Source organism: Macaca nemestrina, chromosome 13, assembly GCF_043159975.1.
Source record: "Macaca nemestrina isolate mMacNem1 chromosome 13, mMacNem.hap1, whole genome shotgun sequence".
Lineage (NCBI taxonomy): Eukaryota > Metazoa > Chordata > Mammalia > Primates > Cercopithecidae > Macaca > Macaca nemestrina.
In genome coordinates, this window is record NC_092137.1 from 27503895 (window position 1) to 27516641 (window position 12747).

At 47.8% G+C, this 12747-nt stretch overlaps 1 protein-coding gene and 1 long non-coding RNA gene across 6 annotated transcripts in view; one reads left to right on the forward strand and one right to left on the reverse strand.

Moving 5' to 3' along the window:
- Positions 1-12747, forward strand: part of LOC105479743 (glucokinase regulator) — a 23306-nt gene continuing 10559 nt past the window's right edge. The window contains exons 1-16 of the mRNA XM_011737933.3: positions 1-189; positions 469-624; positions 787-855; positions 1478-1546; positions 1944-2017; positions 2364-2430; positions 2613-2666; positions 4299-4393; positions 6677-6782; positions 9210-9328; positions 9969-10067; positions 10263-10360; positions 10710-10786; positions 11157-11253; positions 11448-11545; positions 11639-11722. Of these exons, the coding sequence (XP_011736235.2) occupies positions 130-189; positions 469-624; positions 787-855; positions 1478-1546; positions 1944-2017; positions 2364-2430; positions 2613-2666; positions 4299-4393; positions 6677-6782; positions 9210-9328; positions 9969-10067; positions 10263-10360; positions 10710-10786; positions 11157-11253; positions 11448-11545; positions 11639-11722 (1422 nt within the window). The 5' untranslated portion in view covers positions 1-129. The remainder of the gene's footprint in view (positions 190-468; positions 625-786; positions 856-1477; positions 1547-1943; positions 2018-2363; positions 2431-2612; positions 2667-4298; positions 4394-6676; positions 6783-9209; positions 9329-9968; positions 10068-10262; positions 10361-10709; positions 10787-11156; positions 11254-11447; positions 11546-11638; positions 11723-12747) is intronic.
- LOC112426350 (uncharacterized) overlaps positions 4292-12747 on the reverse strand; it is a 26091-nt gene continuing 17635 nt past the window's right edge. For 2 of the 5 annotated variants that reach the window (XR_011611566.1, XR_011611564.1), the window contains 4 exons: positions 11052-11246; positions 10641-10833; positions 9150-9339; positions 4292-4431 (listed from right to left, as the gene is read on the reverse strand). This is a non-coding gene — a long non-coding RNA (uncharacterized lncRNA). Of the gene's footprint in view, positions 4432-7761; positions 7902-9149; positions 9340-10640; positions 10834-11051; positions 11247-11543; positions 11747-12747 lie in introns of those variants that run through there. The other 3 variants (XR_011611565.1, XR_011611567.1, XR_011611568.1) reach the window with 3 other exon arrangements.

The following is a 12747-nucleotide window of genomic DNA, read 5'->3' on the forward strand; positions in this document are numbered from 1 at the left end:
TAGGGTGCTTGAGTTAATCATCACTGTGGCTCAGATAAGGCCCTGCCAACTAGAAGCAGAGTCATTGTGACCAGAGGGGTTTGTGTGGCTGAAGAGGCAGGTGGAACAGTGTGTCCACAGCACGGGACCATGCCAGGCACAAAACGGTTTCAACATGTCATTGAGACCCCGGAGCCTGGCAAGTGGGAGGTGAGACCCCTTCTTCATGTTGGCTTTCTGTGCTGATTCCTAGAATTATTTTTCATCCAGTCTTCCCTCCACCCTGGTTTCTGCTCACCTCTTCTTCTTTCCTGATGTTCTTTCCCTAATATGCCCAGAGTACCAAGTGCAAGCTGAGTTTCTAGTGTGGTGTGTGTGTGCGTGTGTGTGAGTCCCAACTCTGTGCCTCCTGCCACTCCCACCTCCAGCTTAGCAGGTGTGAATGAAGCTTTGGCTTGCTGCTCCATCCTTGTCCCCTCTTCCTTCTAGTTATCTGGGTATGAGGCAGCTGTGCCAATCACAGAGAAGTCGAACCCACTGACCCAGGACCTAGACAAAGCAGATGCTGAGGAAATTGTTCGACTGCTGGGACAATGTGATGCTGAGATCTTCCAGGAGGAGGGGCAAGCCCTGCCCACATACCAGGTGACCAAGACCCAAAACCTGGACCCTGCACATAAACATGCCAACTCCAACCCCACCTCTGCTCTCCCTGACCATGGCTCCTAATATCAGAAACCCTGAGTCCCCCTCCGCCATCCATCTTCCTCCTTTTCTTGGCTTCTCATTCCTGCCTGTTCCCTACAGAGACTCTACAGCGAATCCATTCTGACCACCATGGCTCAGGTGGCTGGGAAAGTTCAGGAAGTGCTGAAGGTACTAACCCTTCCTTCTGTTCCCTGCCTAAACTTTCCTGTTTCCGTCTTTCTTTTTTTATTGTCTCTATTTCTCACTTTGATAGATCTCATTCTCCTTTCTCCCTTTTGGAAATCCTCCCTTTTGGATGCTTATTTTCATCTTATGAATAAATAATAATTACTCATCTGCTTAATACTTTATAATTGACAGTCTACTTTCACACCTATTACCCTCACAAAAGCCTGTGAAGTTGATATGACTTCTGTTTGTTTTTGTCAGATGGAAAAACAAAGATTTAGAAAGGATGATCACTGTAGCTTGCTCAAATACACTCAGCTAATAATTGCTGGATAATGCTGCTTTTGTTATTTACTTTTATTTAGATGACAAAGCTGCTTTCGGTTCTTTCTGGAATAAGTAAGGATTTGAACAACTAGTGGAGCAAGACGTGGGAGTGAAACTGGTTTCTCTAATCCACTGTTCTTTTTGCTACATTACACTGCATGTATTTGTTCAGTTTTGTGATGAGAGGAGGGATAAGGAGTCTTTCCAATTCCTCTTGCATTACTGACAAAAAAAAGAATATTCTTCCTCCAACCTGAGCCAGGCCCTGGTGATATATGCCTCTTTCCTTCTTTAGGAGCCAGATGGGGGGCTGGTTGTGCTGAGTGGAGGGGGTACCTCTGGCCGGATGGCATTCCTCATGTCGGTGAGCACCCTGGTCCCCAGTTTTCTTCCCCCTCCACTTCTGGAGGTGACCCTCAGAAGCATAAAGATCATCATAACTAAGCTCCCAGGTGGCCCCTCACTAGACTTGGACTCCAAGCCTGGCTCTCTCTCTCTTCCAAAAGCTAGATGGCACCATGAAGTCCCATTTCTTCTGGGCCCATCTGAGTCCTGCTAGTATGTTGTCAATGTCTCTACATCCCACGCACCACCAAGTAATCATCTCCAAGTAGCAGCTTTAAGTGCCAGATTCCATCTAGGACTGGGTTAAGCACTGGTCTAAGAGAATCATTACATAGTCTGTGCCCTCTAGGAGTTGAAAATTCAAGATAATTGTTTCTTCTCTGTCATTACCTCTTTACATCCTCTCCCCCTTACAGGTGTCCTTTAATCAGCTGATGAAAGGTCTGGGACAGAAATCTCTTTACACCTACCTCATTGCAGGGGGTGACAGGTAAGTCAAGTTAGCCTATGAATATTTTGTTTGACCTAAATAGTATTTCTTAGAAACTGAGTTTGAATGCCTTTAGACAGAGATTGTGTCCAGCTTGCCTTAGTCCCCACCATTCCTTATTCCCTCACACTTGGCCCACTTCACATACTCATGTTGCCTGACTGGCTGTTGTAGGTATTTGGGTTTTTCAACTCTGCAGAGTGTCTATCATGGTGCCCAACAAACTGTGGGTGTTCATTCAATGATAGTTTTCCCTTTATTCCCATCTCTTAATGTAGCTTGCCCTAATAAACCATAGGCTTCTGCTTCCCAACCAGTGCCACTGACCTTAAGTCTATCTTCTTAGGTCTGTGGTGGCCTCTAGGGAGGGGACAGAAGATAGTGCCTTACACGGGATTGAGGAACTGAAGAAGGTCTGTGCTTTTTACTGATATTGACCAGAGACCTCTATCTTCTCATGGGGACATAAAAGCCCCAGCATTCAGCCAAAGCCTATTTCCTCCCTCCCCTGTTCCTGGCCCTGATATCCTCACACAGTAGGTTTGTGCCCTGGAATCCTCCCAGTTACACTGCCTTGTCCATCCTCGTCTCCTAGGTGGCTGCTGGGAAGAAGAGGGTGATTGTTATCGGCATTTCTGTGGGACTCTCTGTGAGTAGAAAGATGGGTTGAGCAGATCAATTTTAGAGAGAGGAAGTGAGTGGGAATGGAATAGCATGGAAGATAGATCAATGAGATGGGTGCTAGAAAGCAGGAAGTTTGCTCAAGGAATTTTGGTTTTAGTTTCACTAACTTGGATCGAGTCATGTGAATGTGGGAAGATGGGGAAGGGATTCTATTTCAGAATAACTGTGTATCAATCAATCAGCAACCAAGATAGGTGGACTAGTCCAGGGCTGAGCAAACTATACTGGCTGGCCAATGCAGCCAGCTGCCTGTTTTTAAAGTTTATTTGTTTGTTTGTTTGTTTGTTTTTGAGATGGAGTCTCTCTCTGTCACCCAGGCTGGAGTGCAATGGCATGATTTCGGCTCACTGTAACTTCCGCCTCCTGGGTTCAAGCAATTCTCCTGGCTCAGCCTCCCGAAAAGCTGGGATTACAAGTGCCCACCACCATGTCTGCCTAATTTTTGCATTTGTAGCAGAGACAGGGTTTCACCATGTTGGCCAGGCTGGTCTCGAACTCCTGACACCAGGTGATCCACTCGCCTCACTCGGCCTCTCAAAGTGCTGGGATTACAGGCATGAGCCACCCACTGGGCCCTAAAATAAAGATTAGTTTTGTTTTGTTTTGTTTTTGTTGTTGTTGTTTTTTGAGGCGGAGTCTCCCTCTGTCTCCCAGGCTGGAGTGCGGTGGCATAATCTCGGCTCACTGCAGCCTCCTCCTCCCAGGTTCAAGCGATTCTCCTACCTCAGTCTCCCCAGTGAGTGGCACATGACATGATGCCCCGCTAATTTTGTATTTTTAGTAGAGACAGGGTTTCACCATGTTGGCCAGGCTAGTCTTGAACTCCTGACCTCAAGTGATCTGCCCACCTTGGCTTCCCAAAGTGCTAGGATTACAGGTGTGAGTCACCATGTCCAGCCCCTAAAATAAAGTTTTATTGGAACACAGCCATTTTTGTTTACATATGGCCCAGGGCCTCTTTCATGCTATAGCCATAGGGTTGAGCAGTTGAACAGAGACCATAGGGCCCACAAACCCTAAAGTATTTACTATCTGGCCTTTTACAGAAAAATATGGCCCCTGGACTAATCCCTTGCTACTTAAAATATGGTGCCTGCACCAGCAACATCAGTGTCACCTGGGACTTGTTAGAAACACAAAATCTCAGGCCCTACTCCAGACCTACTGAGCATTTTAACAAGATTTCCAGGTAGTTTGAGAAGCACTGAACCAGATAACTCCAAGTTTCCTCTCAATTCTGCAGCTCTCTGGCTCTAAGAATTCACTGAGCAGAAACCAGATCCCACCAGTGTTATATATGGAAGGAAGCACACAAAGAGAAGAGGATATTGACTTCAAAGAGCTTATGATTTAGTTCAATAGTATTCCAACTTTACCATGCAGAAGATTTCCTTGGGGAACTTGTTAAAAATGTAGTGCCCTTGAGGTACTTGTGAAAAATGTGCTCCCCCTTCAAATGTGGATCCAGTAGATTGTAACTATACCTAGGAATCTGCATTTTGAACAAGCATTCTGAAGGATTCTGATGCACTTGAGCCTCGGGCACCAGTCAGAGTAATGACCCCCTCATCATGCCCTTCTCTCTCTTCACCATCAGGCTCCCTTTGTGGCAGGCCAGATGGACTACTGCATGAACAACACAGCTGTCTTCTTGCCAGTCTTGGTTGGCTTCAATCCAGTGAGCATGGCCAGGTGAGCCTTCTGGAATGACTGGGCAGTCCTGGGGCAGGCTGGAAGGGAACATGTCAAAGTCTATAGTACAACCACAAGGGAGAGAACAGATAGTCTTGTTCGCCAAATCTCAGAATATGAAAGTAAATATGGGGTGCCCCTAAGCTTATAAGGTTTTTTTGTTTGTTGGTTGGTTGAATTATTCTCTCCTTGTTTCGCAAAGCATTAAAGGCAGCTTATAAAGGATGCATAAAATACAAGATAGCATACATTCGAAACAGAGATTGAAGAGGCAAGAAAAACAAGGGATAAAATGGAGGATAAAATGGGGTCAGGAAGATGCATACCACAAATATCTTTGCTTTCATAGAGGGATGAGCCCCAAGCACCTTTTCAAAGTAGTAGCAGTGGGTGCCAGAAGGCCTGCTACTCCTCTTTGTCCAGTTCCTTTATTTAGTGCCCATTCTCTCTCATCATTCCAGGCACCCCTTTCCTCCCCTGAGGCTCCTCAGATCTCTCACCCTTTTCCCTTTCCTGAGAGCCCCTCATTACCAAATCACCTCCCTCTTATTCTCTATGTCAGTGGTCACTCTGATCTCAGAATAAGTCAACATATTAAACCAGTAGTGCTCAGATGTGGTTCTGTGCATGAGCTGCCTGGGGAATGTTACAAAAAAATAAAGAAGATTCTTAGTTCCTTGTGTAAGAGGTCTGATTTTGTAGGTTTGGAGTAAGGCCCTGGAATATCTATTTTTTGAAAGCAACCCTGGAGATTCTGATGCACAGCCAGGTTTGGGGAACTCTGCTAAATAAACCATTGGAGTGGGCCACCTGACAAAGCTGAGGGTTTCCTGACACCAGAGGGATGCGGCAAAGGCTTGTTGATTATTTTAGAGCAGCTTTTTGTATTTAGCGGTGGTCTTGGGAAGGGGGACAAATGGGTTTTTCCAAGGTGCTTTTTCACCTCCTAGATTCTAGGCTGTAGTGTAATTTATGCAAAGGTGTAGATGAATCTGAAATACTCCTAACCCTGATCCTTTTCATGGAGGGCTCTCCTTCACCAAAAATGTATCTGCTGCAGTGGATGCTAATTTCAGGCCCTATGACTAAGTGAAATGAAGAATTTCAAACAACGTAGGCGTGGAGATCTTCCAGTTGTTCCTTAAATCAGTGGCTCCCAAACTTGGCTGATTTTCAGAGTCATCTGGGAAGCTTTTTTAAAATACAGATTTTTGGGCTCCACTCCCGAACTACTGAATCTGAATCTTAGGGTGGATGTGGTACCCAGAAATGGGTAGTTATCAAAAAACAAAACTCCCCAGATGATTTGGATGCCCAGTTGTGTTTAGGAAACTCGACGTTAAACCGTACAATATGAACCCTCTCTGCTTTAGTCTCCTCTTTCTTAGGACTCTAGAAGTTTCAGAAATAGTTTGAGGAAAAATGACAGGAGACATTTTATACAACGGGCATGAAATATGTGAAACTTGTCTGCCCTAGAAGTAATACAGAAGAAAAAAATACAAAAATAGTTCAAGAAGGGAGGGAACCTTTGCATGATGGGATGATAAGGCGAAATTAGGGGTGCCATGTACAGAAGTAACTGTCTCTTTGAGGTCCTGCCACAATGGGAGATTCACAAATTATCCCCTAGCAAAGCCATTAAAAATCAACTAAAGAAGATCGTCATTCTTTGAGATTCCATGATTTGTAACTAAGCAGATAACAAGTCTGTAGCTCTCTTGTCTCATGAACACATTGATTTGTTCCCAATTAATTTACTCAAGGAATGTTCGACAACTGTGAGGTGCTACCGGGCAGCTTGGTTCCTTCACTGTTATCCCTCCCTCTGGTACTGAGAGTTCGCTCTTTGGAGGGATTTCCAGAATGTATTCCCATGAATGGGAAGGGCTTCTGATGGACCCTAAGATGGAACATGAGGTGGCAATTTTGACATTTGAATGACAGACATTCCCTAAAGGACCTGCAGAGGGCGAGATGAGTGTAGCCATGGCATTGGAGCTTATGCAAGGAGCAGGACACAAGACGGTTTTGGTCTCAGGCTGGGACTTTAAACTTGAGTGTTGACTTTGCTCTGGGCTTGAGGTGCTGAATGTTTTATGAACCCCTGTCCTCGGGGTTCAGGGACACAGTGCCTCTAAAAGCTCCAAAGCATATGTCTGTATGAAGTTGTTGACCTCTGACCTCAATCCCGATGCAGTCTTTGATCATGACTCCCAGCTGAGACCCTTCTTTGAGATCCTCATAGACAATCTCCCCACCTTATGTCTCTCTGGATCTCAGAAATGACCCCATTGAAGACTGGAGTTCAACATTCCGACAAGTAGCAGAGCGGATGCAGAAAATGCAGGAGAAACAGAAAGCTTTTGTGCTCAATCCTGCCATCGGGGTAGGGCCTCTCCTTTTTCTATGTTCTCCACCCCCCCCCCAACACCTGGGAACTGCTTGCCACTTCCTTGGGGCCTCTGAGTTTAGGTTCTGTTACATCTTGTTTAAATTCCTGAGGCATTGTGAGTCAGCTAAAATGTTATAAACCAAATCCTATTTTCCCATTTACGTTTTCACCTTAAGATATTTCATCTTCATTCCAACCCTGTCTCTCAAATTGGTAAGCCTTAAACACTTCAGTGGTCTGGGACAGTTTCTGTTTAAAGAAGCTCTTTGCCATCTATGTATAGACAGCGTTGAATAGCCATTATTATGTCTCAGTCTGTCTCTCTCACATATTTACATTTTAAATATGGGCTTTAAAAAATGGGGTGCAGTTTTGTTTTATTCTTCTGCCTTTGTAAATCCTCTCTACAATTTGGTGGCCCTTCTTAGCTTGAAAGCTGTTTTCTCCTGTTCCTTTTTTCTCATCTGGATTGCGGATACCTTTCACTAGCACCATTTCTCCTTACTTGGGCCTTATGAGGGCCTTAGCCAAATTCCAGCCGGTGCCTCCTTCTATCAGTGACGGGCACACCATCCGTGACATTCTCCTCCATCTTCCTTTTGTGAGATAGGAAGGTAGAATTCCCCATGACATAAGAATTCCACAGCTTTCACCTCCCAAATCCTCATCTTTCTTTCCTCCTCTATGCAAATGTTGACTTTCAATCTTCTTTTCTCAGTCACTACTGTTTTTTTTTTTTTGAAATGAAGTCTTGCTCTTGTCACCCAGGCTGGAGAGCAATGGCGCAATCTTGGCTCACTGCAACCTCTGCTTCCCTAGTTCAAGCAATTCTCCTGCCTCAGCCTGGGGAGTAGCTGGGATTGTAGGCACCTGCCACCGTGTCTGGCTAATTTTTGTATTTTTAATAGACAGCCTGTTGGCCAGGCTGGTCTCAAACTCCTGACCTCAGGTGATATGCCCGCCTCAGCCTCCCAAAGTCCTGGGATTATAGGCGTGAGCCACTGCACCCAGCCTCAGCCACTACTGTTATCATTCTGTTTGCTGTAGCCTCTTTGTCTGTCTGGTGTGCTGTGTTCCACATCTGGACTGCTGCAATCACTGCTTCATTGGTCTCTGAAAAGCATATGACATGTGGTATTTGGATTGATAAACTACCACAGAAAATGGTGGAGGTTGGGGAGGTGGGGGAGAAATTTCTTGGAAAGAAAAGTGCTCTCTGGTCTGGGTGTGGTGGCTCATGCTTGTAATCTCAGCACTTTGGGAGGCCAAGGTGGTCAGATCACTTGAGGTCAGGAGTTCAAGACCGGCTTGGCTAACATGGTGAAACCACGTCTCTGCTAAAAATACAGAAATTAGGCCGGGCACAGTGGCTCACGCCTGTAATCCCAGCACTTTGGGAGGCCGAGGCAGGCGGATCACGAGGTCAGGAGATCAAGACCATCCTGGCAAACATGGTGAAACCCCGTCTCTATTAAAAATGCAAAAAATTAGCTGGACGTGGTGGCGGGCGCCTGTAGTCCCAGCTACTCGGCAGGCTGAGGCAGGAGAATGGCGTGAATGCGGGAGGCGGAGCTTGCAGTGAGCCGAGATCATGCCACTGCGCTCCAGCCTGGGCAACAGAGTGAGACTCCGTCTCAAAAAAAAAAAAAAACACAAAATACAAAAATTAGCCAGGCATGGTGGCAGGTGCCTGTAATCCCAGCTACCTGGGAGGCTGAGGCAGGTGAATCACTTGAATTTGGGAGGTAGAGGTTGCAGTGATCCAAGATTGCACCACTGCACTCCAGCCTGGGTGGCAGAGCGAGACTCCATCTCAAAAATAAATAAATAAGTAAGTAAGTAAATAAATAAATAAATAAAAGCACTTTGGGAGGCCGAGGATTGCGAATCACGAGGTCAGGAGATGGAGACCATCCTGGCTACCATGGTGAAACCCCGTCTCTACTAAAAATACAAAAAATTAGCCGGGCGTGGTGGCAGGCGCCTGTAGTCCCAGCTATTGAGGAGGCTGAGGCAGGAGAATGGTGTGAACCCAGGAGGCAGAGCTTGCAGTGAGCTGAGATCCTGCCACTGCACTCCAGCCTGGGTGACAGGGTGACAGAGCGAGACTCCATCTCAAAAAAAAAAGGAAAGAAAGAAAGAAAAGAAAAGCACTCTATGAAAAACCCTTGACCCAGCTGACAAGAGACCCAATCACTGTGACTTCCTCTCCAGAAAGTCCTGAATATACCTAGGAGTGACCAGAGGAGGCCCTTCCCCTCTTTCTAATCTTCCTCTTGGTTAAGCCCACCCCAGCACCCTTCCTCACAAGCACACTGGGGGCCACCAGTGCTATCACATGCATGCCCGGGGGTTACTAACAAGTGGTCTCTGGGGTCTTCATCCTCTCCCAATTCCTCCTGGGTGTCTTCACCTCCTCAGCCCGAGGGTCTCAGCGGCTCCTCCCGGATGAAAGGTGGAAGTGCCACCAAGATCCTGCTGGAAACCCTGTTATTAGCAGCCCATAAGACTGTGGACCAGGGCATTGCAGCATCTCAAAGGTAGGGAGGATCTGGACAAGAGAGAGCTCAGAGTCAGGCAAGCATGAGATGGTGTGGATGGGGATTGGCAGGTCTAGATCCCAGGACTGGTCTGGTGGCAATAAGACTGCAGCCCACCACGCCTCCCCTGGGAAGGGAGCTGGCTGGAACATGCTGTTGTTCCCACCACATGGTCGCAGAGTCCGAATTGTTTCCAGTGGATCCTGGATTCCTCAGGTCCAGACCTAATCCCTGAGCCAGCCTGGGGCCTCCAAAGTTGGCCTGGCTCCCTAGGGTCCTTTGATTTGGGGGTGGTCCAGGTCATGCAGGTAGAGCTATCCTACTTGGGGCTTGCCTCCCTCTCCAGGGTCTCTAGCCTCACTCCCAGGCTGCTCACTCCCCTTCCCAGTGGCTCTCAGATCCTGCTCCTCCAGGTGCTTTCCTGATGCACTCCTCCCTCTTTCTGCTCTTTTGTTTTCTGCCCATTGAAGCCCTTGCTGCCCCTCCCGAACGCAGTCTGGGCCTACTCTCTGCACCTCTCCAGGGACCAGCAGAACTTAGTTCTAAGGGAGCTGTGCCTTCACCTCCCCGCTCAGGGAGGTACCTAAGCTTTCTGAGGGGGCATTGGGCCCTTCTTGGGAGCTGGTGGCTTTTCTCCCAGATGCCTCCTGGAAATCTTGCGGACATTCGAGCGAGCTCATCAGGTGACCTACAGCCAAAGCCCCAAGATTGCCACCCTGATGAAAAGCGTCAGCACCAGGTGTGTGGATATGTGTTTAGAGGTGGGGATGTGGCCTGGATGGAGACTACCGAGAGCAGGGAGACTCTATGAGACTTGTTAGCATGGTATGGGCGATGGGATTGCATGGTTTGTTGACTCCTGTGCTCTTCTGTGGACATCTCTGGCCTCTTTTCACTGTGATCTCTCATGTCCTGACCTCTGACCCATTCTCAGTCTGGAGAAGAAAGGCCATGTGTACCTGGTTGGCTGGCAGACCCTGGGCATCATCGCCATCATGGATGGAGTAGAGTGCATCCACACCTTTGGCGCTGGTGGGACCCCAGTCCAGACGTTCTTCCTGCTTCCTCCTGATCCCAACCAATTGGGCTGCTGTCCAGACACTGTCCTACTCCCAACCCATGGGTGTTCCTCAGTGTCCCTCCTTCCCTGTCTAAATAGGCACTTCAGTCAAATTCTTCTTCCTTTGAACCCCAACTCAGTCCTTGATTCCTTCTCAGCTCCCACCCCTGTGCTTAACTATTGCCTCCCACATGGGCTACTCCTCACTCGATGCCCCACTTGCTACTTTTCCTCCCAGTCCCATTTTCTTACCCTGAAGCCTAGAACCTTCCTTTTCTATATAGCCAATCACTCATCTCTCCTTGTCCTTAAACTTCCCAGATTTCCGAGATGTCCGTGGCTTTCTCATTGGTGATCACAGTGACATGTTTAATCAGAAGGCTGAGCTCACCAACCAGGTCGGAGAAGAACAGGACTTGGGGAAGTTGGGGAGAACACTGGTGTGCTGAGGGTGGAAGAAAAGGGGAAGGTGAAGCTAGTTGAGAAGTTCATTGGAATAGGTGGTGCAGAGAAGAGAATATGGGTCGGAAGTCATGAGGCTCTGGCGCAGCATGGGCAGTGTGGAAGGCTCTAGATCCAGTCCCCAAACCTGGCACTAGTCCACTGACTTGTTACATCGTCTTGGACAAAACACTGTACCTTTTTGAACCTCAGCTCTCTCACCTGTAGACAAAAGTGTTAGATCTCCTCCACGGCCCGCTTTAGTCCTCAAGTCTGTGTTTTAGGGTGTTTGCATGGGAGGGACCCTCCCATCTTCTTCTGCCCCAGGGTCCCCAGTTCACCTTCTCCCAGGAGGACTTCTTGACTTCCATCCTGCCCTCCCTCACGGAAATTGACACTGTGGTCTTCATTTTCACCCTGGATGGTGAGAGGGAAGATGGGAGCGGTGAGGGCTGGGGAGTGGGGAAGTAGAATGACTCAGAGGAGCTGTCATTTTTCTCAGTCTTAGGGTACCTGCTTAGAGGGAGGGAATAGGTGAACATCCTGACCCAGCCAGGGGAGCAGGAGGAACAGCTGCATAGCCAGCCTTTCGACTCTAATGTCCTCCCCTTCTCCTAGACAACCTCACGGAGGTGCAGACTATAGTGGAGCAGGTGAAAGAGAAAACCAGCCACATCCAGGCCCTGGCACACAGCACCGTGGGGCAGAACTTGCCGGTGAGAGTCCAGCTGTGACGAGGGGACCCAGGTGGCAGTTGTGGCCAGGCCTTCCTGGAGATGGCTCTCCTGCTCCTCTTTCTCTCTCTCCAGATCCCTCTGAAGAAGCTCTTTCCCTCCATCATCAGCATCACATGGCCACTGCTTTTCTTTGAATATGAAGGAAACTTCATCCAGGTATGGGGAATGAGAAGGTCCTATCTGCAGTAAGGGGCTCAGAGGGAGAGGGATTCCAGAAATCAAAAAACCGGAGGCTGGAGGGTAGAAAGCTTGGAGACCTCTCTGACCTTCACAAAGCCAGCTGGGCAAGGTCATGGGTTACCAGGCCACTAGTCAGAATTCCCAAGGCAATGATTTACTGGGCTCAGCTGTCTCTAGGAATATGCAAAAAGTGCGGGATAGGCCACCAGTCACCTGACAGATGTTCATTTGTCCTTTGGGACAGGTTAATTCTTTTTAATTTGAGACAGAGTCTCACTCTGTCGCCCAGGTTGGAGTGCAGTGGCGCGATCTCGGCTCACTGCAACTTCCGCCTCTTGGGTTCAAGTGATTCTCGTGCCTCAAGTAGCTGGCACTACAGGTGCGTGCCACCATGCCCAGCTAACTTTTGTATTTTTAGTAGGGATAGGGTTTCCTCATGTTGGCCAGGCTGGTCTCAAACTCCTGACCTCAAGTGATCTGCCTGCCTCGACCTCCCAAAGTGCTGGGATTACAGGTATGAGCCATTGTGCCTGGCTGGGACATGTTAATTCTTGATACCAAAGTCATCATCATTATTCAAAAGCTTTTACAGCACCTTTTATTTTTTATTTTTTGCAAATTTACTATGCTGAATTCATTGCAGATAACTTTACATGCATATAGTCCCTGCTTGCCAGTGAATTATAATCCAGCACAAGTACTGATAATAATTACAGAAATAATAGTCAGTGTGTGTACTCTTTGCAATTTAGAGCTTTGTGTGGGCTTTGGGAACTCTGGATGCCAGTCTAGCTCTGCTGTGTGGCCCAAGAAAGCAAGCAATTTTGCATCTGTGGTTCTCCGTTTTCTCATACACCACCGGCCCACCCTCCACGGGCAGAATCAGGGCCCTGAAGGGTTGCTCTGGAGAGGTGTGGTCTCTTATTCGTTATTCAAACCACGTCTGTCAGGAAGTTTCCTGGTTTGACCAGACACAGCTGAAACACTGACCTACCTGGACT